The 27,180-nt window shown below is 49.0% G+C and overlaps 1 protein-coding gene across 3 annotated transcripts in view; it reads right to left on the reverse strand.

Moving 5' to 3' along the window:
• ern2 (endoplasmic reticulum to nucleus signaling 2) overlaps positions 1-27,180 on the reverse strand; it is a 130,904-nt gene that overhangs the window by 49,810 nt on the left and 53,914 nt on the right. For all 3 annotated transcript variants that reach the window (XM_072481166.1, XM_072481165.1, XM_072481164.1), the window contains exons 2-6: positions 24,222-24,336; positions 16,422-16,455; positions 14,753-14,825; positions 9,674-9,746; positions 7,367-7,489 (exon numbers count right to left, since the gene is read on the reverse strand). In XM_072481166.1, coding sequence (XP_072337267.1) covers positions 7,367-7,489; positions 9,674-9,746; positions 14,753-14,825; positions 16,422-16,455; positions 24,222-24,336 — 418 coding nt within the window. The remainder of the gene's footprint in view (positions 1-7,366; positions 7,490-9,673; positions 9,747-14,752; positions 14,826-16,421; positions 16,456-24,221; positions 24,337-27,180) is intronic.

The raw sequence follows: 27,180 nt of genomic DNA on the forward strand, positions 1-27,180 counted from the left end.
ATCGCAACGTCTCGCCAGATCTAATGCGATCTTGCTAGGCATTGGAAGCCGGATAGATCCCGGGAGCAGTATCCCGGCTTTCATCGGGCATGATGCGCCGCAATGAGCTGCTTTTTGGGCACAGCGTAGTCGTTGGATCGCGCTCATTAAATCCAATGTGTGAGAACTGAATTGACATGGACATAAAATGTAAAGTGATTTGCCATCATATCATTTGTTTTTCATGTTTTTTCTATTCACTGAATTAAGAGGTTTTGATTTTTTTTTCAGACAAGTTCTGAAATCCGGCATGGATTCAGTCCCAAGGTTGCTGTTTTTGAGACACTGTACATACATTAAAACACTTGGGGTGTGATTTAATGACCGTATTGCGATTTGCGCTTAAGTGAGAACCGACGAGGCTGTTAGATCACGGGAGAGGCTGAAATCGAGAAACACGGCAGGTGCCGATCTGTGATAGATCGGGCTGCCTCCGTGGGCGAAATCAGGATCACGTTGTAGCGTGGCGAGAAACCAATAATCATCACTTCAGGTCAATCTCCATACATTTAACGGAAGCGACCCCCTATCTAACGGCTCCCGTGATCTAATCGCCTTCCCAGCAAGTGGTCACACGGACACCGATTAGCACTCCTTTTTAAAAATGTGAAGCTGGTGGAAGGGCTGCTGCGGAGAACCGGGGAGGTGAGTGGCCATCTTCACTCCCAGGCCATGAGCCCTGGGGCACTGGGGTTGCTGTCCCAGTGCTTGGAGTGGGGCGGGGAAACCCAAAGGGGGCCAGCCTCGGTCGGGATGGGCCTCCATTGCGGGTGGTGGGGTTGAGGAGCAGGGGGCGTGGCTGACCAGGGCCCCAGCAGCGAGGACATTTCAGTGAAATCAGGATCACGCTGCAGCGTGTGCACGGGGAAGGGGACCAGCGCCCAGTCCAGGTAACGTTATGTGCTGATGTCTGGAGTACAGATCTGGTGAGTAGGGGCCCCCACTGCGGCCGGGGCTGTGTGGGTAGGGTGTGTCGGGTAGCGGGGGAGGGGTAATGGGATGGGTGTGGGGAAGCAATGAGGGAATGGGGTTCCCAGGGTGGAAGACAGCGCTGGTTGTCAGTCTCACACCCTCTCCCAATTCCTTACAGATATTACATGCAACAAAAGATATCTTGGACCCCATGGAAGCTGCCCTCGTGATGCTGCTGGCAGGCCAGGCGGACGGACGCTGGAGGAGGCAGCGGCAGCAGCGTTGATAGAGCCTCAAGGCAGCAGCCCATGTGCTTGGCCCCGCCCCACACCATGACTCGGCCGCACACCAGCCCAGGAGGGACCCAGAAGGGGAGGCCGTCTTAGCCCAAGGGGTACAGGAATCGCTGGTCTTTGGAACAGATGTTGGACAGCATGTGCTTAAGGAGGTTCTGCCTCAGCACGAGGATGGTGTATTGCGGCACGGTGGCGTAGTCCTTTGCACTGCTGTCTCACAGCGCCCAGGACACAGGTTCGATCCCGGCTCTGAGTCACTGTCCGTGTGGAGTTTGCACATTCTCCCAGTCTGCATGGGTCTCACACCCACAACCCAAAAAGATGGCCACGCTAAATTGTCCCTTAATTGGAAAAAAATAATTGGGTACTCAAAATTTATTTAAAAATTCAAGGGGACGGTGTGGCACCTGTGCCATGTCCTTGCGGACTGGCCATCGTGTGGAGGATGCGGATACCCGCTCCCGATGGCCATCAAGACGTCTACGTCTCAGGATCATTCCAGGGCTCGAACGGAGATTTCTGTGGCGTCTCACAAGCTACAGCCCACAAGTGCATCCATGAAGTCACGGATGCCCTGTTTGCCTGGGCAGCGAATTATAAAGACTTTGACATGGACCAGGCCAGGATGCCTGGGCAGCAAGATTCTCTGCCATCGACGGGATGCCCCAGATCCAGGGGCGAATAGATGGCCTTGTGCTCACCTGGCCACCTGGGAGCGCCCTACATCAACAAGAGGTTCCACTCCCTGAACGTCCAGCTTGCGTACGACCACCGCATGAAGATCATGCATGTGTGTGCACACTTCCCAGGGAGTATGCAGAACAGCTACATCCTGGGTCAGTCGGACATCACCGGCCTCTTTGAGGAGCACCCCAGGATGGCCGGTTGGTCTTGGGGACGTAAGGGCTACCTGCTGAGGACCTAGCTAATGACGCCAGTATGGAGGCTGGTGACCGATACAACAAGGGCTGTCATGGAGCAGGGCATCAGACTCAAGATGTGGTTCCAATGCCTTGAGCGCTTTTGAGGTGCACTGCAGTCCACCCTTCAGAGGGTCCCCCGCTTTGTGGTGGTCTGCTGTGTCCTCCACATACTGGCACAGAAGTGGGCAGACATGCTAGAGGTGGTGGAGGAGAAACCTGTGGCCACCTCCGAGCAGGAGAACGAGGTGGTGCTGGACAAAGAGGGGCTGGAGGACAAACCCGGGGGAGGACCCACAGGACCAGCCGGTGAATGGAAGACAGGTGGCAGCGACGAGGGCAAGCCCGGAGGGCAAGGGTGGCCCTCATCCTCGTCCCATTCACATAAGATCTGGCCTCAGCCGTCATTCTCCTTGCCACTCCCTCACACATCCTTCAGCCTCCCCTCTCCCCCACCATGTCCCACCCTCACAGGGTCTGTGTAACTGCACTCCAGGGTGATGGGACAATGTCGGCACGGTCAGCGGGTCACTGTCGTGGATGGGGGGTGATACTAACCCGCTGAGAGCTGGTGCTCCTCCATCTATGCCATAGTCTGACCCCTGCCTGTCCAGTGAGCTGGGGCCTGGGATTCGTGCTCAGCTCGCATTGCGGAGGTAAGTGCCAGAGACGTCAAATTTACAGAGTCAACTTTTTTTAATGATATACACATGTGTTCCCAACTGCCCCAATTCCCCTATGGCGCCACCCAGCTCTCCCAATCTGCCCACCCTCCAACCTTTCTCCTCCCCCCCCCCCCACCCAAGTGCCCTCTCAGTGATCCTCGACCTGCTTAGCCTTGTGTGCTCTAACGCTGCGCATAGACGTGTCCCCAAGATGCACAGAGGTGGAGACAGCCTGCTGCATCCCTTGGCTTTTGATGCCCCTGGCAGGCATCCTCTGGGGGCCCTGAGGCCGGAGGCCCCGGGCCACTTACCAGCGGCACATGACTCGTCATGCCGCCCTGTTCTGGATGTTGACTCCGAGAGTCGCCGTTGTCAGGGGGCTGGGTTGCACAGGAGCTGGTGGGCACTGTCGCCACTCCACATGGTGGCTCTGGGTTGGCACCAATTACACATATGGCTCTGGGGTTCACCTTGGGTGAGCTGGATCCAGCCCTGGCTGCCCCTGCGTCACCTGGCTCTGCCAGCCCTGGCGGCTCCCAAATGTCAGCAGCACACTGTCGATGCTCTCAGTGATGCTCCTCAGTGACTGGGACATGCTCTGGAGCACCCCGGCAATGCTCACCTGTGACTGGGGCATGTCCCGCAGCGCCTTATCGAGGTCCACTTGGTACTGGCTCACGTACCCAGCAACTGGGACAGGCTATCGAGGCACCCAGCCATGGGCATCACCGACTGAGCTACGCCTTGGACACCTGCACTCATGCTGCCAACATTGTGCACCAGGTTCTCCATTGCGGTCGCCATCCTAGCCGTGTTGGCTTCATCGCCTGCGTCCATAGCCTCTGGGATTCTTCCAACTGGCTTTGGACCTGTTGAAGTGTTGCTGACATCCCCGGCTGAATCTCTTGGCCGTACCCGAGCGTCTGCATCAGCTCCAGGTATACCTGGTCCAGAGACTCTGCATCTGACTGGGCCCAGCTTGGTCCTGGAATCCAGCAGACCTTGACTGCTATCTCACCTGGACATTCCTGCCGCCACCTTATGTGCATCAGCAACTGTGTGGTGCTCATCAGAAAGTGCCCCAGCAGCTGTCCACTGCTGACGCCCACCAAGGTGTGTGTCTCTGCGCTTGGGGGAACAGGGCATCGCATCTGGCCTCTGCCGCATCCAACAATCTGCCCAGGTCGGCATCCCCAAATCATGGGGGTGGTCTCCTCGGTGGCATGGCTGGAAGCTGGGTGGGGTTGTTTGAAGTTAAGATGTGTATAATATAATCATACTATGTCGGGCGGCATGGTGGCGCAGTGGTAGCACTGCTGCCTCACGACACTGAGGACCCGGGTTCGATCCCGGCTCCAGGTCACTGTCTGTGTGGAGTTTGCACATTCTCCACGTGTCTGTGTGGGTCTCACCCCCACAACCTAAAAATGTGCAGGTTAGGTGGACTGGTCACGCTAAATTGCCCCTTAATTGGAAAAAAAACAATTGGGTACTCTAAATTTTAAAAAATAAATAAAATAAATCATACTCAATGTCACCTAGAATTGTGTGGAATTTTCAATGGTTGAACAAATAGATTTAAATGGCTGTCTAGTTCTGTCACAGTACCTCACTTCCATCACTAGATGTCACACCCATCCTATATTAAGTACACTGACTCAGAATAATCAACTAAAATAACCGACTCTACTTCACTGGCCAACTGGTCACAGGAAATGTTTTATTATACTGAGCCATATGCTAAAGATAGAGAGCGGAATTCTCCACTGCTGAGACTAAGTGTTGACTCCGGCGCAGGATTCGTGGAGTTCCACGACAGCAAAACTGGCGCTGGACCTGGACCGATACAGTTAAGCATCTAGCACCGGCGCCACGTGGAACACAATCGATTCCAATGAGAAACGGTGCCGGATTCGCTGGTTTTGTGATTGACACTCAGGAGGCTGACAAGCTGCAGCCGCATATACATACTTCACACCCCACACACACCATCCCAGCCAACAAGAGCAGCGAGAAGAGCGGCATCTCGTTTCACAGACGCCGAGCTGGAGACCCTCCTGGATGCGGTGGAGGAGAGGCGGTTGACCCTGTACCCTGGTCCGGGAAGGAGGCTGCCAGCCACCGCTATTCGCCGTGCCTGGGCGCAGGTGACAGAGGTGGTCAGCGCCGTGGGCAACACCGTCTGGACCAGCCAGCAGTGCCGGAAAAAACTGCACAACCTCCTCAGGGCGGCCAGGGTGAGTAGGTAGCTCTGTGCCCTTGGTACTAACCCTATCCCACACACTTGTAACCCTACCGCCCCCGCCCCCTCCAACAACCCGGAGGGTGGCCGAACCCCCACCCTACACTACATGCCAGCATCCATACCAGCCACCCCCTGGGCTGCATGCGCGGACTTTCTAGCCCCCGCCATGAGCCGCGCACTGACGAGGAGAGCAGCTCAGACAGCAGCCTCGACCCAAGACACCCCGGAGCTAGAGTCGGAGGATGACACGGATTTCCCATCACAGCTGTATCCAACACCCTCCACCATCCCAGGGGCATTCACCCTGGTTGGGCACTTTAGTAAAGAGTCTCCTGGGACACTATCTGGTGCGCACCACACAGCTGATCCGGTACAGCAGGTGGAGGTAGGAACTCCTGAGGGGGCAGATGGTCGGAGGGCCGGCCTACCCCAGGAACTAGCTGCCATCCAGACGGGTTTTGAGCTTCTGGAACGGACAGTCCCATCGATTGTGAAGATGCGGTCGCAGAGTCAAGGACTACATGAGGGGTTGTTGGCGAGCATTCAGTGCCTGCAGGTGCAGTTGGAGGAGTCCAACCGCGTATAGCAGCAGAAGGTGGTGCCGATAATGCGTGCCACCCAGGGCAACACTGCACAGATGACGTCCACGGTGGAGCATTGGGGGCAACGGTTTTGGCTATGGATCAGCATGTCCAAGGCATGGGGCCACCTCACAGGCAAGTATGTGCCAGAGCCAACTGGACCGCATTGGCGCTTCTGAGCGTGGCCCAGTCACAGCAGGCCATGGCTGGGAACGTCGGCGGCATTGCCCAGGCGGTGGCCGACATGGTGCCCATTTCCAGAGGGAGATGGCACAGTCACGGGCTGATGTGACACAGACACAGAAGGTGGTGGCACAATCAATGGGTGATGTGGCGCAGTCCCAGGCAGAGATGGTCCACTCCCTGTGCTCCATGGCCGAGAGCATGCAGACCCTGGCCGAAACCAGAGCGGGCCTGAGGACTGGCAGCGCCAGGTGGCGGTGGAGCCTCAGGGATAGCTCCCATCACACCCCTGTCCCATGGAGTAGGCGGGGGCTATAGGGCACCATGAGGGAGGAGGAGGTGATGGTGCCGGTGACTCCCGCAGGGGAGGTGCTGGAACACCGCAGCACCTCAGACTCTTCCCCCCCCCCCCATTCCTGTCCGTGGCGCATCTGGTGGGCAACGGGTAGAACAGGGTGGCACCACTCCACCTGGGACACCCTAGCAGCCGGGCCCTTACAGGCCCAGTTACCCCAGAAGACGGCTAGGGGACCCAGGTCGCAGGGCGGGAATCACAGCAGGTCGCCCCCACTCCTGATGTACCATCTGGGGATCCACCAAGACATAGCATTAATGCCTGTAAGGACAGAAAGTTAGACACCAGTGAAGTTGGCACGGGTGCAGGGCACAGGTTAGTTATAGGGCTAGGGCACAAATCTGTATATATGTTGTCACATTAAACACCTGGTCACAATGTTACAACCTGCCTCGGTTCTCTGTCAGATGGGTGTGAGGGGTGGTCTGGTCTGGTGTGGTCTGGCTAGTGGGTTGCGCGGGGAGGGGGGGGTTCTGTCAACTCACCTGGTCCAATCAAATTTGGAAAGGCCAAGGGCACTAACCATGTGTACATAGATTCTAATTTTCTAGGCAGCAGTCAATGTTTTATGTGAACACTTACTGTGTACTTGATCATGATCCTAGCCATGCGAGCAGAAGAATTACTAGGAACAAGAAATGGACCAGCCATCTGATCCTTTAACTGTTTCACCCCATATCTATCTACGATGTCTCCCAAGCTCCCCTTAACAGGAGCACATCCAATTGCCTTCAGAACCCACTCCCAGTTTTAAAAAAAATTCCACATGACTTCCCCTCATACTCTAAAGGGCAATTTAACGTCGCCATTCCACCTACCCTGCACAACTTTGGGTTGTGGGGGTGAATCCCATGCAGACACGGGGAGAATGTGCAAACTCCACACGGACAGTGACCCGAGGCCAGGATCAAACCCGGGTCCTCAGCGTCGTGAGGCAGCAGTGCTAACCACTGGGCCACCGTGCCACCCGTTCCCTTCACACTCTTAACCTATTTTTAATTTGTTCCTCTGGGATTTGGATCCCTCCTCACAGTGAACAATTTTCTGGATCAATCTTTCAAAATCTCGTAAACTCTTTTTAGATCACCTCTTTTACAGAGCAAAGAACCTAGTATCCTGAATCATAACTGCCATAACTTGATTACTGAAGCCCAGAATCAGCGCTCTCACCTGTCCGCCCAATGTACAGGAGGGGCGAAGATGGACAGATGTTCTCCGACATATCTGTGGACAGTGTGGTCTGTTTTTCTCCAGTTGTGGGATCCACAACAAACCATAAATCCTGTTTCTTACCTGTTGCAAGTAAAAGAACACCTCACATACTTTAAAACTCACAAATGGGCAGCTAAGTGTCAAAATGAAAAGCTATTTTCAAAAAAGAAAACTTCCATATTTTACACAATCTCTGTGAGAAGGACATAGATGTAAAAAAAACATGCACAATTAATATAAACCACGGAATTGATGCCCAATAGCAGAAAGGTCCAATATAACGATGCAGTAAGTCCACCAGTTTGTTATTACTGAATAGGATCACAAATAGCTCCTTTGAATTAATCAATGAAACTAGACAATGTTTTGAAAATATTTGTCCATAAAGGAATAGATATGTGATACAGATAAGCACTGAAAGAGTTAGTGTTGTGTCAATGTCTTTAAAACTAGCTGGGTAAATATCTGATTGATACAGATGCTAAGGATTAGTACATACAAAGGTGAACATGATTGGTTCTGGGACCATGGAGGTGTCGTCCATAACAAGTTACGGTTGAATATGGTAGATTGTAATGTTAGATTGGAGTTTTACCATCAGTGCCAGATTGGAATTGCACAGGTACCCTTTTCTGGATATTGAATAGGTTGGTTGGAGTCCCTGACTATGTAAACTCTGTTTAGTCTGTTTGAAGGAATGGGTGAGGTGGGCCATTTCCCATTCTGGAATTTTCTTTCTTGCATTGTTTACTCCAAAAATTAGAATTATCTTAAACTCTGAGCTATTCATGTGTCTTCAATGAATACGGATACAGATACAAGCAGTCACACACAGACAATACTCCACACACACACAAAGGCATCAGCACATGTACGTGCATGCAAACACAGGTAAAATCATAAATACAAAGACATGAGCATGTGTAAACACCAATACTGTAATACTGAACCCGTTTAAATTTATAAGACCATAAGACATAGGAGCGGAAGTAAGGCCATTCGGCCCATCGAGTCCACTCCACCATTCAATCATGGCTGATTTCAACTCCATTTACCCTCTCTCCATAGCCCTTAATTCCTCGAGAAATCAAGAATTTATCAACTTCTGTCTTAAAGACACCCAATGTCCCGGCCTCCACCACCCTCTGTGGCAATGAATTCCACAGACCCACCACTCTCTGGCTGAATAAATTTCTCCTCATCTCTGTTCTAAAGTGACTCCCTCTTATTCTAAGGCTGTGCTCCCGGGTCCTAGTCTCCCCTGCTAATGGAAACAACTTCCCTACGTCCACCCTATCTAAGCCATTCATTATCTTGTAAGTTTCTATTAGATCTCCCCTCAACCTCCTAAACTCCAATGAATATAATCCCAGGATCCTCAGACGTTCATCGTGTGTTAGGCCTACCATTCCTGGGATCATCCGTGTGAATCTCCGCTGGACCCGCTCCAGTGCCAATTTATTTGAACAAAATTTATTTGAATAAAAGGTGGGTAGTATAAGCAGTGCAGCATGCTTCTCCAATGTTCTGTGCTATTATTGCTAAAATAATGATTCAAACTTTTAATTACCTATAAAGTGTGTGCCTGAACTTAGAAGTGGTGTGAGTGGGAGGAATAGGGAGTGTAGAACATGCGAAGGAGGCACTCAGTAAAGTGCACACCTCTGTCGCACTGTGATAATTCAAAGTTATTAAAAGCTTCCATATCAACCGAAGCGGCTTTAGGTCAATCTAAATCCAACAACCTGCTCTGAAACCTCTGCTCACATTTTGACAGCTGTGACAAATTGCACTGCTGCAGCTAAGGCAACCCACAACATTCTAAGTAAAACAACCTACAATATTCTTTAAAAAAAAGTCAATTTGACCCATCTCCCAATGATAACGGATCCTTTAAATCATTCCAGGACCTGGATACACATCCACATATTAATCAGTTCTTCCTTGGACTATATCCTATCAGTGCAGCAAGTTTTGTTGAAATCCTTCCATTCGTTTTTCAGGGGAAAAAATATCACCTCTGCCCGTCTTCAGTAAAAATGGCAATATTTCAGCACAACACTCTGCTGTACATCTCTTAGTGCTGTTTAAGATACATCCTTGTTCGAGACAGGAGGACCCGCTCTCTAATTTAGGAAATGATGTGATATGTTTCCTGGGAAGGCCTTACCTGGAAGGGAGAACTTAAAAATATTAAAATTATTTTTCTCTGGTTATCAAAAAACAAAGAGATAAAGAGCCAGTTAATAAACAAAATATCTTTACCGGTGTACAATATTCCATCAGAACTCCGACATGGAGAGGAATGGACCAACTCGGGGATTGTGAAGGGCAGTTTCTGAAATAAGAAACAATAGTATTTGATCATAAGCAGAGAGGATGCACTGGCTTTCAGGCAATGCTCTTCAAAGATATATTTTCTAAGTTTTATGTTATTGTACTATTCAGCAGCGTGAATGCACACAGGTCATTTTTTTTTGTTCTGACCTCCATATTGACCATTCTGTCACCCAAAATGCTACTGAACATTGCAGAAGGAATTACAAAAGTGCCCAGATTCTGCACTTTCCTCAGTTCCAGCCCTTATCAGCAACCCCAATTTGTATGGTGGTTGTGCTCATCTGAGGTGCTGGACAAATGTTAGCAGATTAAGTTGTTCCAGTTTCAAAGCCAGACCTGTGCTGGTGCAACATATTTTTCCATTTTTTGCAATGATACCATTTTATGGTATGTGCAGATGCTCCTTGGTCTGCAACACAGTTGCTGAGCTCGAGGAATATTGCTCCTTTCCTCTCTCACTGCCAGTGAAATGTGGATGTCACAGAGGAGTTAAAGTATACTGAAGTAGTATTGTAGGAACTATATCGCAACTTCCAAGTCTTTGTATTGACCTTGAGTCAGAAGAAAAATGAGGCAATTAAGTAAATTGTACTTCACTTTACACTGAAATCTAAAACGTGGAAACAGGACAGGAAATCAGGATCCTCAACCACCAAGCTAAAATGCATTGCCGTTATTAACATGACGTGGTAACCTGATACCTACAGCATCAGAGAGGTAGATGGTCTCTTTCCTTCCGGTCCTAATGGATTATCCAAGGAACAGATCACCAAGAATACTAAGCAGAGAGATGGGAGTGGTATCCTTTTCACCAGGGGTACAATACAATTGTACGATTCTCCGTTGCGAACAATAAACAAATACAGGAGCTTTTGGAACTGAAAAAATTTGCTTGGAGGTTAGGTTTGAATTATGGATATTGCTGCTGCTTGTAGCTACTAGTACCAGGAGATCTGCTGTCATGGTATGTCACACTCGTTATGAATAAATGGTCAAAAGTACAGTACAAGACATAATGGTTCCTGTGTTGCTCAGATGATAAAAACATCTATTCATCCGGGAAAGTACCGGAGATGGGAGGATCAATGAGTATTCGGCAATTTTGTTTGATTTCTTTTGGGAAATGGGATATTTGTACAGAACTTTCCTCAGGAGATTCAATGAGAAGTTTAAAGAACACCGAAGAACAAAGAACAGTACAGCACAGGAACAGGCCCTTCGGCCCTCCAAGCCTGTGCCGACCATAATGCCTGTCCAAACTAAAACCTTCAGCACTTCCAGGGTCTGTATCCCACTATTCCCTGTTGACATCAAGATGCCTTTTAAATGTCGCTATTGTACCTGCTTCCACCACCTCCCCTGGCCACGTGTTCCAAGCACTTACCACTCTCTGTGTAAAAAACGTGCCTTGCACATCTCCTCTAAACTTTGCCCATTGCACCTTAAACCTATGTCCCCCCTCGCACCTTAAACCTATAAGACCATAAGACATAGGAGCAAAATTAGGCCACTAGGCCCATCGGGTCTGTCCCGTCATTCAATCATGGCTGATATTTTTCTCATCCCCATTCCCCTGCCTTCTCCTCATAACCCTGGATCCCCTTATTAATCAAGACCCTGTCGATCTGGGTTTTAAAGGCACTCAGTGATTTAGCCTCCACAGCCTTCTGCGGCAAAGAGTTCCACAGATTCACCGCCCTCTGGCTGAAGACATTCCTCCTCATCTCTGTTTTAAAGGATCATCCCTTCAGTCTGAGGTTCTGCCCTCTGGTTCTAGTTTTTCCTACCAGTGGAAACATCCTCTCCATGTCCACTCTATCCAGGCCTCTGGTGTATCCCCCCTCATCCTTCTAAACTCCAACAAGTACAGACCCAGAGTCCTCAACCGCTCCTCATATGACAAGTTCCTCATTCCAGGGATCATTCTTGTGAACCTCCTGTGGACTCTTTCCAAGGCCAGAACATCCTTCCTTAGACACGAGGCCTGAAACTGTTCACAATACTCCAGTAATTGATTTTCCACCCTGGGAAAAGCTTCTGACTATCCACTCTGTCCATGCAACTCATAATTTTGTAAACTTCTATCAGGTGCCCCTCAACCCCTGTCATTCCAGTTGAGTTCATTATAGGTGAGATTGAGCCAATGTGCACAATGAGTGGTGTCAAGAAACAGATGTAGTTCTATATATTCTATATTGGTATTTGTGGGTGTTGGAAATAACATATCACTTTAAGTAAATTTAATTTTGTGTTTCCACCCAGGGGCTGGTTTAGCACAGTGGGCTAAACAGCTGACTTGTAATGCAGAACAAGGCCAGCAGTGCGGGTTCAATTCCCGTACCGGCCTCCCCGAACAGATGCCGGAATGTGGCGACTAGGGGCTTTTCACAGTAACTTCATTTAAGCCTACTTGTGACAATAAGTGATTATTATTATATTTCTGTGGAAGAAAGTGTTGAAAGTTCAATTAGCTCATGTGAAACAAAAGTATCTGCACGTCTATGGGTTTTGGTTTTATTTCAAACTGTGCTGACATTATAAATAAAGGGTTTACGACGTGAAAATAAAAAAGCTCAAAGAAAGACTAGGTTGTTGCTTAGCAACCAGAGGCCCATTCTGAAATGCATAAGTACTTGTGCTTCAGTTGGAACCAAGTAGCTGAAAAGAAAGGAGCTCTCACAGAAATTGCCAGCAGAGAGTCAGGACAATGGAGTAAGGGATATAAAGCAAGTCCCAGAATCTAAGGAACATTTGGTTCTAGATCTAGGGAATGAAAGAGAAGTCCCAGGAAGACTGAAGACACAAGTGGCAGAATTCTCCCAAAAAGGTACTGTCATTTTGGGTGGGAAAAATGGTAAAAACTCGTCAGCTGTTCTGGAGCGATTCCCATCGCAATCCACCCACACTTAATAATTTTTTTGGAGCGTGTTGAAATTCCCGCCAGGAAAGAGAAGTGCAGGACCTAAAGACGCCACCCCTCAGGAAGGGTGCCCCGATCTCCAGACTGCCCTGCAGCACACCATCACCCCCCACACCCAGCAAGGACGTGAACCAGATTATGTACAGTGCCACGGGCTGGGAGCATCTTGCTGCGTTTGGCACCCGGAGTGAGCCATTTAGGGACACTTAGGCTAGTCTCCAAGAATAGTGGGAGGTGCGCCGCCCGCAACGTGTTAGGAGAATTATTAGGAGAATGTGCGGAGAACTGGAATTTGAACAAGGCACTGTTCACTGAAGTTAAAGAAAGGGGCAGGGAAAAGCTCCCAGATAAAGACAGAGCTGAAATGTGCAGACTTGATGAAGTTTGTGAACAAGGGCTGGGATTCTCCCCTACCCGGCGGGGCGGGGGAATCCGGCGTAATGGAGTGGCGTGAACCACTCCGGCGTCGGGCCGCCCCAAAGGTGCAGAATTCTCCGCACCTTTAGGGGTCGAGCCCTCACCTTGAGGGGCTAGGCCCGGGCCGGAGTGATTTCCGCCCCGCCGGCTGGCGGGAAAGGCCTTTGGCGCCACGCCAGCCGGCGCCGAAATGACTTTGCCGGGCGACGCATGCGCGGGAGCGTCAGCGGCCGCTCACCACATCCCCGCGCATGCGCAGTGGAGGGGGTCTCTTCCGCCTCCGTCATAGTGAAGACCATGGCGAAGGCGGAGGAAAAAGAGTGCCCCCATGGCACAGGCCCGCCCGTCGTGGGGACATCCCCCGGGGCCAGATTGCCCCGCGTCCCCCCCAGGACCCCGGAGCCCGCCCGCGCCGGTAAGATAGGTGGTTCAATCCACGCCGGCTGGACAGCGGCGGGACTTCGGCCCATCGCGGGCTGGAGAATCGCCGGGGGGAGCCCGCCGACCGGCGCAGTGCAATTCCCGCCCCCGCCGATTCTCTGGTACCGGAGAATTCGGGACACGGCGGGGGCAAGATTCACGCCAGCCCCCGCCGATTCTCCGACCCGGCAGGGGGTCGGAGAATCGCGCCCAAGAAGTCAGACATCTGAAGTAATCCTAAGGATGGTGATACCTTATACAGTCTGTGAAGCAGTGGTGTTCTGCTGGCATGGTTGGATACCTGACATTATGTGGAAGCTTGAATGCACGTGGAAGTCCAAGACAGAGGAATATTAAAAGGAGAGATTGAAATCCTGGGAATGGATCCTTGATGAAAGCATCTGAGAGAAGTATTTTGTTTGGGATAAGATTCTTAGACATGTTTTTTCGGAGTGGAATTTGGAAACACTTGTGTAGAAGTCAGAGCATCAGGGAGACCAGTTGGCTCACAGTGCGAAAAGCATCGGGGAGGATTTGATGAGAAATCCACATAAATTATATTGGGTGGCGTCTGTCACTTGGTTTCAGAATGGGGTGTGTTAGACCACAGATGGTCTATTGATTTATATAAACTGCGTATTTACCAAGAGCATTATAGTATAAGATATATTTTGTAACTTATGTCATCCTTAAAAATCTATGTACATGTATGAAGATACAGATGGGGTGAAGGAGTGTTATAGTCAATCTTTTCATGTTTAATAAATGTTTTATTCTTTTGTTAAAAGTTAATTAGCAGTCCTGTGACTCTGTTTACCAAGTCTCTAAACAAAAAGTAAGAGTTATGGTCTATCGAGCCAGGGTTCCATTCAGGGTAACATCAACTGGGATTGTAACGGAGGGCAGAATCTATAAAAGGTAGACTGTAGGTGCAGTGTGGAGTAGCTAGTTTATGGGTTGAATGGTCTCTTCTTATTCCAACCTTTTTTGGGGTTATGTTTTATGTAAAATTTAAAGCATGAAATAAAGCAAGACAACAACGGCCATCGGTGCTCCTGTACATTAATATACAATCACGTGAGGTTTGAACCTTTCTAACAATTAAAAGATTGGAGCATCCTATTAACAATGATCTTTTGGATATGATACAGCAGACAAGAGGAGATAACACTCCTGATGTTATGGTTGAACAATATAATCAGGATCAAAACTCATTTTTGAGCTTGATGAAATATTCTGCAACTTACCATTAGCCCCTCTTTAGTTGTCCCTCCCATGACATAGAGGCTGCCATCATTTGGATCTGGAAGAAATGCTGGCCTACAATCAGAACAGAAACAAATTTCTGTATAAAACAGGCATCAAACAGATACCACAATGGAGGACATCCTGACTGAGTAACACAAACAAATGAACAAAAGGCAGTAACTGCATTTAATTTGGTTCAATAAGATCATAAGAAATAGGAGTAATAGATAATTTGACCCATTGAGCCTGCTTTGCCATTCAGTGAGATCATGGCTGATCAGATTCTGGCCTTAACAGCACTTTCTTGCCTGTCCCCCATAAGCTTTGATTCCCTTGTCAATTAAAAATCTAACTCATCTTTCAAAATATTCAATGACACAGCATCTACTGCTCTCTGAGGAAGAGAATTCCAAAGACTAATCCAAAGACAATCATGAATTATTAGCAATTCCCTCAAGATGAGAAGACAATATGAAACCCTCACTGGACCTACCTATCTGCACATCATTTTTTTTCCCCCTTTGGCTTTCTCCCATCACAAACAGAGGCTTAATGGACCGAATGATCTGTTTTCGTGTGATAAGATGCTGTGGTTCCATGGCACTGTGCCACTGGTGCTCTGCAACCAGTGAACTGGCAGACACATTGGTTTGAAAATACAAGTGAAAGGTCTCTGATGCTCAATATTTACACTGAAAATCACACTGAAAAAAATGGCTGGTTTGCTGATGGCCATTGCTCAGCATTGTCAAGGTTAGATGATTGTTTCCATCATCTCATCTGATTATTCAAAGGGACTACAGCATTATATAAGACTGTCATGCATTGAAGCTGTACTTATTTTGTACTTCCGTATTTTGAGAGGCAAAGTTTCAAAGATTACAAGTGCACAAGAGGCCATCCAATAGAAACTAGGAATGAATATACAACTGGAGGTAGAAAGCACATAGGTTAAAAAATATACATATTTTAAGAGGCTTTAGGCCATGAAACTTGGAGATAGCCAAGTCCATCACTTGTAGTGTTCTTATTGGGGGCAAAAATCACCATGAAAGGGCAAACAGTGGTTCATTATGGACTGGGAAAAATCAGACATGCATATCACCATAGAAAGGCCATGGATGGACCTAAAAACATTGCAATGATCTAAATGACTACAAGAAGAACTGTAGAAACAAAGCAGACACATGGTTGACACCAGTGAGAAAGGGCAGCGGACACCTTTAATGAGGGTAGGGAGACCAAAAAGGGCTCCTGAAGAAAGACTGGGGCAACAGGGAAGGTCAAGGGATCAAAGTTCAAATATGAGCAGTTCCTAAGTTGGCAGGAGGGGCGGGTAACTGTCATAGTGTCCAAAAGCTGCCTGATATGTTTTTGAGGTTCGTGATTGATCCCTTTTTGTTAGTGAATGGGGATTTTTAAATAGTAAATGAAGTGTGTGGTTGAGTGCCTTATGTATTTTTGATTTTGACTCAAACTTAATACTCAACCCATCGGCATGGCTCTTTTCAAATGCTCAACAATTCCCCACATCCAAGTTATATGCCAGGCACAAAACTTTACATCATGCACAAAGTCAAAAGGTGATGTCTTCATAACATAACACTTCAAGCTTGAATTCTGCAGAAATTTGCAGAGTACAAATGACAACACAAAACAGAAACTTACTCAGCTAGGTAGACTGGAACCTGAATGATTGGATCTGAAAAATAAATTATAAACAGGAATCAATGATGTTTGAGAAAAGTGCTAAACAAATTCTACCCCATGCTGAAAACTTTGTTGACACTTGCAGCCATTTTATATCTATCCAAGCTGTCCAGAAATTTGTCTTGAAATCTTTTGGTATAAAGACAGCAAGTTCCAGATCATTACTACTTGTAGAGTAAAAAAATGTTCTTCTTTATATTTCCCTGCACCCCTTGCCCAAAACCTTAAATAAGGGCTCTTTAGTCCTTGTATGATCGCCTAATGGGAATGAATGGCTTTACTTTGTCTACTTTATCTAAACCTGTCATAATCTTATGTAAAGGTTCTATGATTCCAAGTATTCAGATACTAATGATGCTCCAGTTAACTTAAAGCATCGTGTAGAACTCTCAGGCCACCGGAACAGTTCATGTCAGTTCTCACACTGATGATTAACTGTTGATTATTTAATTAGACATTATTTAACAATTTAAAACTGGTTAGATGTCAACAGTTTGCACCCTGATGTAGAGTCATTTTGTGGGGTATGGGGATTTTGATGAGATTTTTTTTGTCATTTGTTTCTGGCGTCATCTCAGGCCATCTCATACTAGTCCTCAGTCAAGGCATTGCAACCTTCACTAGTTTCTAATTTTCCTGCTTTAAAATGAATTACTTCACCTCATTCTTTGCATGCCCCTAATGAGATTGGGGACTCTTTGGGCGTGGGAACTAACGGAGAAAGAAAATCCAAGTATTATTAATGCCTGTACACCTGCATGTTTCTCGTTCTTTAATTAAGAATATTCTGCATTGTTTGACTTCCGGTGGTGGCTATGAAGGAGTAAGTCGCACATTTGGTGGCTCCCGCTCTGGTCGGACGTTTGGACCTTTCCCCCCGATTTTTTAACGGACCTGAATTGTAGAATGGATGTCAGTGGCAATTCTCTGCCGAATTCCCACCTCGGTGCATGGAGAAAAGGACTAGACGTGTTCGTAAGGGCAGAAATAAGAAGACAGAGAAGACTTGGGCTGTAGTTGCAACAGGGGACAGCATGGCGGAGGGGCGAACCTCTGGCTTGTCCACCCAGCAGTCTATGGATCAGCTGATGCAAGTCATCCAGGAAGGCTTTGCTATGCAGAAATGGGACTGCTTGGACCTGATAAAAGCGTCGATTGAGCGGCTGGAGCTCAGTTTGGACGCCCAGGATCGGGCGATCCAGAAAGTGGAGAAGGCGCTGGCTGAGCAGGAGGAGTATCAGACCGCGGTGGAGCTGGAGGTGGGGATACTGAGGGACCAGCAAAAGAAGCTTCTGGAGACGGCGGAGGATCTAGAGAATAGGTCCCGCCGGCAGAACCTAAGAATTTCGGGCCACCCGGAGGGGTCCGAAGGAACGGACGCTGGGGCATACGTCACAGGCATGTTTGAGAAGCTGCTGGGGGATGGGGCATTCTCCCGGCCCTTGGAGGTGGATAGGGCTCACAGAGCACCGCGAAGAAGCCGCGAATGGGAGATCCCCAGAGGGCTATGGTGGTAAGATTCCACAGGTTCTCGGATAAGGAGCGTATTCTGCAGTTTGCCAAGCAGACACGGAGCTGTAAGTGGGACAATAGCATCCTGCGGGTTTAGCAAGACCTGAGCGTGGAGGTGGCCAGGAGGAGAGAGGCTTCAATCAGATCAGGACGATCCTTTTCACGAAAAAGGTGAAGTCTGGACTGGTATACCCAGCCCGTCTCTGGGTCACGCATGAGGATCAGCACTTTTACTTTGAGTCGCCTGAGGGCGTGTTGGACTTTGCAAGAACGAAAGGGATGATGAAGGACTGAGAACTTTTGAACTTGGCTGCAACATTCGTGTTTCTGTTTTGTCTCCCTGTTTTTGTGAAAAGTTTCTCGTTTTGCTTGGAACCAGCAGTAGGGCTGGGTGAGTTTAGGTTTTCATTTGCACTGTTGGGTAATGGAGGTGTGCTAGTTTTGATCTTGGTGTTTTTCGTTTGGGCAATTGTGTGGAGATTTTTTGACGTTGGAATTTGTTTGCATGAGCGGGGGTGGAGGGCGGGGGGGGGGGGGGGGGGGGGGGGGGAACAATAGGTGGGAGACTATATGGTGCCGGGGATGGGGGCCACCAAGCTAGCTGGGTGAGCTAGCTTTCGGAAGCGCAGTGGGGTGAGTGCACATGTTTGGTTTAGGAAAGGGATTGGGTTACAGGGTGTTGTTGCTGGGGGGCGGGGGAGGAAGAGAGAGAGAGAGAGAGAGAGAGAATGTTCTGCTGCCGAGGGTGGGACTTGGGCTGAGGGACAGAGAGGAGGTCGGGGGCTGCCTGGGGATGGACCGGTGGAGGTGCGGGTCACGGGCTGGAGGCAGACCTAAAAAAAGGGGATGGCTGATCGGTTGGGGGGGGGGGCAATGAGCCCCCCAAGTAGGCTGATCACCTGGAATGTTCGAGGGTTAAATGGGCTGGTCAAAAGGCACGTGTGTTCGTGCATCTTAAGGGATTGAAGGCGGACGTGGTGATGTTGCAGAGACGCACCTTAAGGTAACGGACCAGGTTAGACTGAGGAAAGGTTGGGACAGCCAGGTGTTTCATTCGGGGCTAGATTCAAAGACTAGAGGGGTCGCGATCCTGATCAATAAGCGGATAGTGTTTGAGGCGGCTAGAATAGTCTCGGACATGGGAGGACGGTACATTATGGTCAGTGGGAAACTGGAGGGAGTGTAGCTGGTTTTAGTGAATGTATATGCGCCAAATTGGGATGATGTGGAGTTTATAAAAAGGATGCTGGGGAAGATACCGGACCTGGACGCACACAGGTTGGTCATGGGAGGGGACTTCAATACAGTTATGGACCCGGGCTTAGACCGGTCAAGCTCGAAAACGGGCAGGGTGCCAGCAATGGCAAAGGTACTAAGAGAGTTCATGGATTTGATGGGGGGGGGGGGGGGGGTGGATCCATGGAGGTTTGGGCAGCCGAGGGCGAAGGAGTTCTCCTTCTACTCACACGTGCAAAAGAGTGTACTCCCGGATTGACTTCTTTATTTTGAGTAGGGTCTTTCTGGCTGGGGTAGTGGACACGGGGTATTCGGCGATTACAATCTCAGACCATGCTCCACACTGGGTTGACCTGCAGGTTAGTAAAGACAGTAATCAGCGTCCGCACTGGAGGTTAGATGTGGGACTTTTGACGGATGAAGGGGTGTGCGAGCGGCTGAGGAAATGCATTCAGAGCTACCTGCAGGTCAATGACATGGGGGAAACTTCGGCAGCGGTGGTTTGGGAAGCACCGAAGGCGGTGGTAAGGGGGGAGCTGATCTTGATTCGGGCCCATAGGGAGAAGGTTGACAGGGCAGAGACGGACAGACTGGTAAAAGAGATATTACAGATCGATAGGAGGTATGCGGAGACCCCAGAGGCAGGGCTCCTGAGGGAACGGCGGAGGCTGCAGGCGGAGTTTAGCTTGCTGACCACAGGGAGGGCGGTGGAGCAGCTGAGAAAGGCGAGGGGGGCGATTTATGAACATGCTTATTTATGAGAATGCTTGCACAGCGGCTTAGGAAGAGGGAGGTAGGTAGGGAGATAGTAAAAGTAAAGGACGGTGAGGGGAACCTGGTTGGTGATTCGGTAGGGGTGAATAAGGCATTTAGAGATTTCTACAGAAGGCTGTACAGGTCGGAACCCCCCCAAGGGGCCGGAGGGGATGAGGCGCTTTTTGGAGGGGCTGAATTCCCAATGGTGGACGGTGAGCGGGTAGAAGGACTGTGGGCCCCAATTGAGCTGGAAGAGATAGTGGAGGGCTTGAAGGCCATGCAGGTGGGTAAGGCCCCGGGTCCGGACAGGTACCCTGTGGAGTTTTATAAAACGTTCTCGGAGATACTGGGGCCAGTGTTGTTGAGGATGTTTAATGAGGCAAGGGAAAGAGGGGTGCTGCCCCCGACGATGCCACAGGCAATGATTTTGCTGATTCTTAAGTGGGACAAGAAACCGGAGCTGTGTGGGTCCTACAGGCCGATCTCCCTGCTGAATGTGGATGCCAAGTTGCTGGCCAAAATCTTGTCCTCTAGGATTGAGGATTGTGTTCCAGGCGTTATTGGGAAGGACCAGACGGGGTTTGTTAATGGTAGGCAGTTGGTGGCCAATGTAAGAAGGTTGTTAAATGTGATCATGATGCCCTCGGAAGGTAGGGAGGTTGTAGCCACCTGGGTTGGTCACTTCCCGACTTAAAATGGAGAACCGCAAAGACTACAGGGAAATTCAGCCAACACAGGCAAAAACTAGCAAGTGCAGAAATCCTGTGTATTAGAACTTGCAAAAGCCCAGACAGCACTGAACCAGCAGCCATCTGCATATTAATGAGCGATCCCCAGGCACAATTGAACACTTAAGGTGAATAAGGCCAAGTCAGACTCCTCGGCGCCAGCAGGAGCCAAGACAAAGGAAGGCCAACGGACACTTAGGGAGCACCCAGCGATCAGGGAACCGCTCCAGTATTGGAGAAATCGATCCAAGTGATCGGAACGCAGTCCAATCACTTGGAACCAGATACAAAGGGCGGGAAGTCCCTGGGGACTATAAAGTAAAGCCCCCAAGTTCAAATCGGTCTTCTTGGCAGGGTCACTCAACAACGTGAAGCAACCCCTGAGAGTGAACTGCCCAGCTGCCGCATCAACCAAGTAAGTCTCCAGTCAACGCAGGCTACGAGATAGGCGCTACTAGCTACCAGTCCATACCAGCTTTTGAATCCTACAGACTCAGATCGAACAAAAGGTCATTTGTTCCCCTGACCTGGTGGGCCAATTCCGAAGCTAAGTATAGGCCTTTTAGTGATAGAGAATAGTCTAGAAAGTAGTGTTTATGCATGAGTAGTGATTTATTGTGTATAATAAATGTGTTTTGATTTGAATCTTACTAATTGGTGTGTTGAGTTATTGATCAGTACTTGAACTTGAACCTCATGGCGGTATCATAAAGATACCTGGCGACTCTAGAGCAAAGGTGATAGAAACAGCAAATTCAGTAAAGACCCAAAGGGGCAACGAATTAAGAGCCAACCAAAAGTTAGCAACAAGGTTGAGGTAGTGATCGCAATGGATGCAGAAAAGGCTTTTGATCGGGTAGAATGGGACTATCTGTGGGAGGTATTGGGACAGTTCGGATTTGGGCGGGGCTTTATTGACTGGGTCAGGTTACTGTTTCAGGCTCCTGTGGCAAGTGTGCGGATCAACAGGACAACATCGGACTATTTTAGACTGCACCGGGGGATGAGACAAGGATGCACCCTCTCCCCACTGTTGTTTGCGCTATCTATGGAGCAGTTGGCAATTGCTCTGAGAGCTTCAGGGAGCTGGAGGGGACTGATTCGGGAGGGGGGGGGGGGGGCTGCCGTTTAGGTTTAGGTCAGTAGGGGGAAGTTTTAGGTACCTGGGCATCTAAGTGGCGCAGGAATGGGACCGGCTGCATAAATTGAATCTAGCCCGGCTAGTGGACCAAATGAAGGACGATTTTCGGAGATGGGACGCACTCCCGTTGTCGCTGGCCGGGAGGGTACAAACGGTGAAAATGATGGTCCTCCCGAGGTTCCTATTTGTATTTCAATGTCTCCCCATTTTTATTCCGCGGTCCTTTTTTAAAACGGGTCAATAGGGTGATCATGGGCTTTGTCTGGGCAGGCAAGACCCTGCGGGTAAGGAAGGTAATGCTCGAGCGGAGCCGGGGAGAGGGCGGGCTGGCGCTGCCAAATTTTAGCAACTATTTCTGGGCAGCTAGCATAGCCATGGTCAGGAGGGGTGGGGGGGGGGGGTCGGCGTTGGTGCGGATGGAGGCGGCTTCTTGTAAGGGCACCAGTCTGGGGGCATTGGATACTGCGCCACTGCCGCTCCCGCCGGCACAGTACTCCACCAGTCTAGTGGTGGTGGCGGCCCTGAGAGTTTGGGGCCAGTGGAGGCGGCATATGGGAGCAGTGGGAGCATCGGTCTGGGCCCCAATTTGTGATAAGCACTGATTTGCCCCGGGGAGTATGGATGGGGAGATCCAGGTATGGCGGAGAGCGGGATTGAGAGGATGGGGAATGTGTTCATAGAGGGGAGCTTTCCGACTTTCCGAGTATGAGGGCGTTGGAGGAAAAGCTTGGGCTGGCGAGGGGAAACAAATTCAGATATTTGCAGGTGCGGGAACTTCCTTCATAAACAGGTGGCAACCTTCCTGCTCCTACTGCTGAGGGGGATTCGGGACAGGGTAATTTCCAGAGGGTGGGTAGGAGAAGGGAGCGTCTCGGACATCTATAAGGAGCTTATGGGGTTGGAGGAGTCGCAGATCGAGGAGCTGAAGCGTAAGTGGGAGGAGGAGCTGGGAGGTGAGATAGAGGATGGTCTGGGGGCAGACGCGTTGAGTAGAGTCAACATGTCCACAACATGTGCCAGGCTCAGCCTGATACAATTTAAGGTTGTGCACCGGGCTCACATGACAGTGGCCAGGATGAGCAGATTCTTTGGGGTGGAGGAAAATGCGAGGGAGGTGCACAAAATGCGAGGGAGGACCAGAGGACCATGTCCACATGTTTTGGACATATCGAAAGCTTCAGGGATTTTGGCAGGGGTTTGCGGACGTCATGTCCAAGATTTTAAAAACAAGGATGGCGCTGAGTCCAGAGGTGGTGATTTTCGGAGTGTCGGAAGATCCGGGAATCCAGGAGGAGAAAAAGGCAGATGTTTTGGCCTTTGCTTCCCTGGTAGCCCGGAGACGGATACTGTTGCCATGGAGTGACTCAAAGCCCCCAAAGTCGGAGACCTGGCTATCGGACATGGTTGGCTTTCTCTGTATGGAGAAAATTAAGTTTGCCTTGAGAGGGTCACTATTAGGGTTCTCCCGGAGGTAGCAACCGTTCGTCGACTGCCTTGCGGAAAATTAATCGTCAGCAGACCGGGGGGGGGGAGTAGTTTAGGTTAGAGTCGGGGGGGGGGGGGGGGGAGTTTAGGTTAGCGTAGGGGAGATCAATAAGGGTGGGACCTGTACGAAAGGTAAATGGTTTTTGCACTATGTTTATGGTTTCATGTATCTTGTTTATTTTGTTGTTGTTTCTATACCAAAAATACCTCATATTCTGCATGGAGAGATCATGGGTTTTGTGGTCATTGCAGCAGCTGGAAGGTTATTTACAGCCAGCAAAAAAAAAACTATTCTACAGCAGGACCAGAGTGAAACTCACTGTACCTTCACTGCCATTAACTTCCTCAGCAGTGTTATCACCGTGCAAATAATAACAGAATTTTTCTTGCAGCAGTGTTAGACCGATAATGAGCGAAGTAAAGGTTTCCACCAACTGTTTGGCAACTTTTAACTTGTGCTGGCCCAGACCCACAAGGTGCAATCTGTACTACATAGTCCAATACTTCTGAACGGAGAAAAGTCAGTGTTAGTTCTGCATCATATCACCTCACAATACCAATTGTTTGTTTGCTCTCTACTATCCAAATACACTACCCAAACATATACCTTAACTCCAACTTGGAAAAGCAGCCTCACTGCAGATTTCTGTTTACTCAGAGTGAAATTGCCAAATGAATATCATTAGCCCTGAACTGTAGACAGTTTTGTTAAGTCCATATTATTTCTAGCATTTCTCTGAGAGCCCCGGAACAGTATCAGGAAGCAGAATGGGGTGAAGAAAGTTTGCCACCAATTATCTACATCACGGTTAAACTTCAGTTATCTTCAACATATGTTTTGTTATGTATGCAGAAAGTCTCAATGGCAAATCCATTTTTTTGAACCTTAAAACATTTTACCTTCCTTTAAGGTCCATTTGATTTCCCCAGTCCGTTTACTGACAGCATGCAAGTTCCCATCGAGCGTTGATACGAAGAGCAGTGTCTCTGGGAGAGTCACTGTGCTGGCAGCACACTGTTCAAATAAAAAGAATATTTGCTGTCAAATTCAAAAATAAAGAAAATAAATCAAAATACATATCCATCCATGACTAACTTGGGTTAATGATTTTGCTCCTTAAGTTAGGGACACTGAAGGTGTAGCAGCACCTTTACTTCCTGAGATTTTCAATGCAGATTCTAACAGGCTTATCATGTACTGTACTCAAGTATTCTCACTTAGTTGTCACTGACTCTGTACCCCATTCGGTTCAGCTCTTGACATTTATTGTCTAATGCATTGTCTAAAACTTGTAAGTTAAGCAATCAAATGCCCTGAAATACTCAAGATTGCTGAAAGAGCAAAATCAACGCCTAATATCATGCAAAAAAAACCCGACAAGATATAAGCTTTTTTACACATTCCTGGTCTCAGTTGTGCTGTCATTGTTATGCATTGATTCCTAGCCAAGCACATCTTTTGTGGGAAAGAAAAGTGAATTCGAAATCGCTAACTAGCTCAGGGGCGAAAGAGTACTGTCAGCAAAGGTCAGAGTGCAGCAAAGGTCAGAGTGCAGAACACTTGTCCATGCCCTGGTCTGGGAATAGTGCAAAGCTGGACAATAGGGATGAGGTCATTTGTAAAATCAATATTTCAGCATTATTTCACAAAGGTGGTAAAACATTTGCATCGTTAAAACTTCTACACTTAGATTTCTTTGTACTGGATAAAGCGCTGTTGGCGAGGGTGGTTGGTTTGGAGTATTTTGCGATCGTGATTTCTGACCACGTGACATACTGGGTCGATCTGCAGGTGGTGGGTCAGCAGCCACAGTGGAGGATGGATGTGAGATTGCTGGCGGACAAGGAGGTTTGTGAGAGGGTGAGGGCGGCCATTCAAAATTATGCGCTGAATAACTCACAACCTCCACACTGTGAGAGGCATTGAAGGCGCTAGTACGGGGGGGGGGAATATTTATTTTGATTTGGGCGCATAGGGAGAGAGTGAAACAGGGGGAGAGACTGAGGTTAGTTGAGGACATCCTGAGAGTGGACCGGAGATATTCAGTGGCGCCGGAGGAGACGTTGTTTAAAGGAGAGGAAGGGGCTCCAGATGGAGTTTGGACTGGTGTCCACGGGAAAGGTGGTAGGGCAGGTACAGAGGACCAGAGGGACGGTTTAAAGGTATGGGAGGGAAAGCGAGCAGGATGTTGGCGCATCAGTTGAGGATGCAGGCGGCGGTGAGAAGATTTGGAAGGGTAAAAGATGCGAGAGGCATGGTGGTGTCGGAGCCAGAGGGGGTGAACGGGGTCTTTGAGGCTGTATGAATCGCAGCCTCCGACCGGGGAGAAGGGTGTGAGGCAGTTTTTGGATGGGTTGGATTTCCCAAGACTGGAGGAGGAGACAGTGCAGGGACTGGGGGCCCCGATTGGGCAGATGAAGGTAATGGACTGTGTGGAGTTGATGCAGGCGGGGAAGGCACTGGGTCCAGATGGGTTTCCAGCCAGATTTTATAAAATGTCTGGGTCGGAGCTGGGTCCTCTGCTTGTTGGGATGTATATGGCAAGGGGGGAACTCCCCAACCCCCACGTTGTTGCAAGCGTCCATATCGCTGATCTTAAAGAAGGATAAAGACCAATGCAGTTTGGGCCATACCATCCGATTTCACAGTTAAATGTGGATGCAAAGTTGTTGGTAACGGTGCTGGCGTCGTGGATAGAAGATTGATGCCAGGTGTGCTAGGGAAGGACCAGATGGGGTTTGTGAAGGGGTGACAGCTGTTGGTGAATGTATGTAGGCTGCAAAACGTTGTGATGCCGCGGGAGCGGTGCGCAAGGGCTTTCTGGGAGGTAAGTTTTTACTTTAAAAACACTTACCTTTACAGGAGCAGGCCTTTGGATTTCGGCGGGAGCAGTGCACAAGGGCTTTCTGGGAGGTATGTTTTTACTTTAAAAACACTTACCTTTACAGGAGCAGGCCTTTGGATTTCGGCGGGAGCGGTGCGCAAGGGCTTTCTGGGAGGTATGTTTTTACTTTAAAAACACTTACCTTTACAGGAGCAGGCCTTTGGATTTCGGCAGGAGCAGTGCGCAAGGGCTTTCTGGGAGGTATGTTTTTACTTTAAAAACACTTACCTTTACAGGAGCAGGCCTTGGGATTTCGGCGGGAGCAGTGCACAAGGGCTTTCTGGGAGGTATGTTTTTACTTTAAAAACACTTACCTTTACAGGAGCAGGCCTTTGGATTTCGGCGGGAGCGGTGCGCAAGGGCTTTCTGGGAGGTATGTTTTTACTTTAAAAACACTTACCTTTACAGGAGCAGGCCTTTGGATTTCGGCAGGAGCAGTGCACAAGGGCTTTCTGGGAGGTATGTTTTTACTTTAAAAACACTTACCTTTACAGGAGCAGGCCTTTGGATTTCGGCGGGAGCGGTGCGCAAGGGCTTTCTGGGAGGTATGTTTTTACTTTAAAAACACTTACCTTTACAGGAGCAGGCCTTTGGATTTCGGCGGGAGCAGTGCGCAAGGGCTTTCTGGGAGGTAAGTTTTTACTTTAAAAACACTTACCTGGTCCCGTTTCTGTTTTATTTTTTATTTAATATAAGGCGGGAACCGGAAGTTCGATCCGCGGACTTCTGGGAATGCTCCCCCCCCCCCCCCCCCCCCCCAACCAATAAATTCTGGTGGAGAGGTAACCCGAGACACTACACATGTAGTGTCTCCCACCCACCCTCCTCCTCTAACCTAATAATAAGATCCATTGGTGTGAGGTAAGTGCCATATTATATTATTATTATTACCATTATTATATTATATTATTAGCATTGCGCAGGTCAAGGAGACACAGCCTGAGTGAGAGAGATACAGACAGTGAGAATTTGGT

Source organism: Scyliorhinus torazame, chromosome 17 (assembly GCF_047496885.1).
Source record: "Scyliorhinus torazame isolate Kashiwa2021f chromosome 17, sScyTor2.1, whole genome shotgun sequence".
Classification (NCBI taxonomy): domain Eukaryota; kingdom Metazoa; phylum Chordata; class Chondrichthyes; order Carcharhiniformes; family Scyliorhinidae; genus Scyliorhinus; species Scyliorhinus torazame.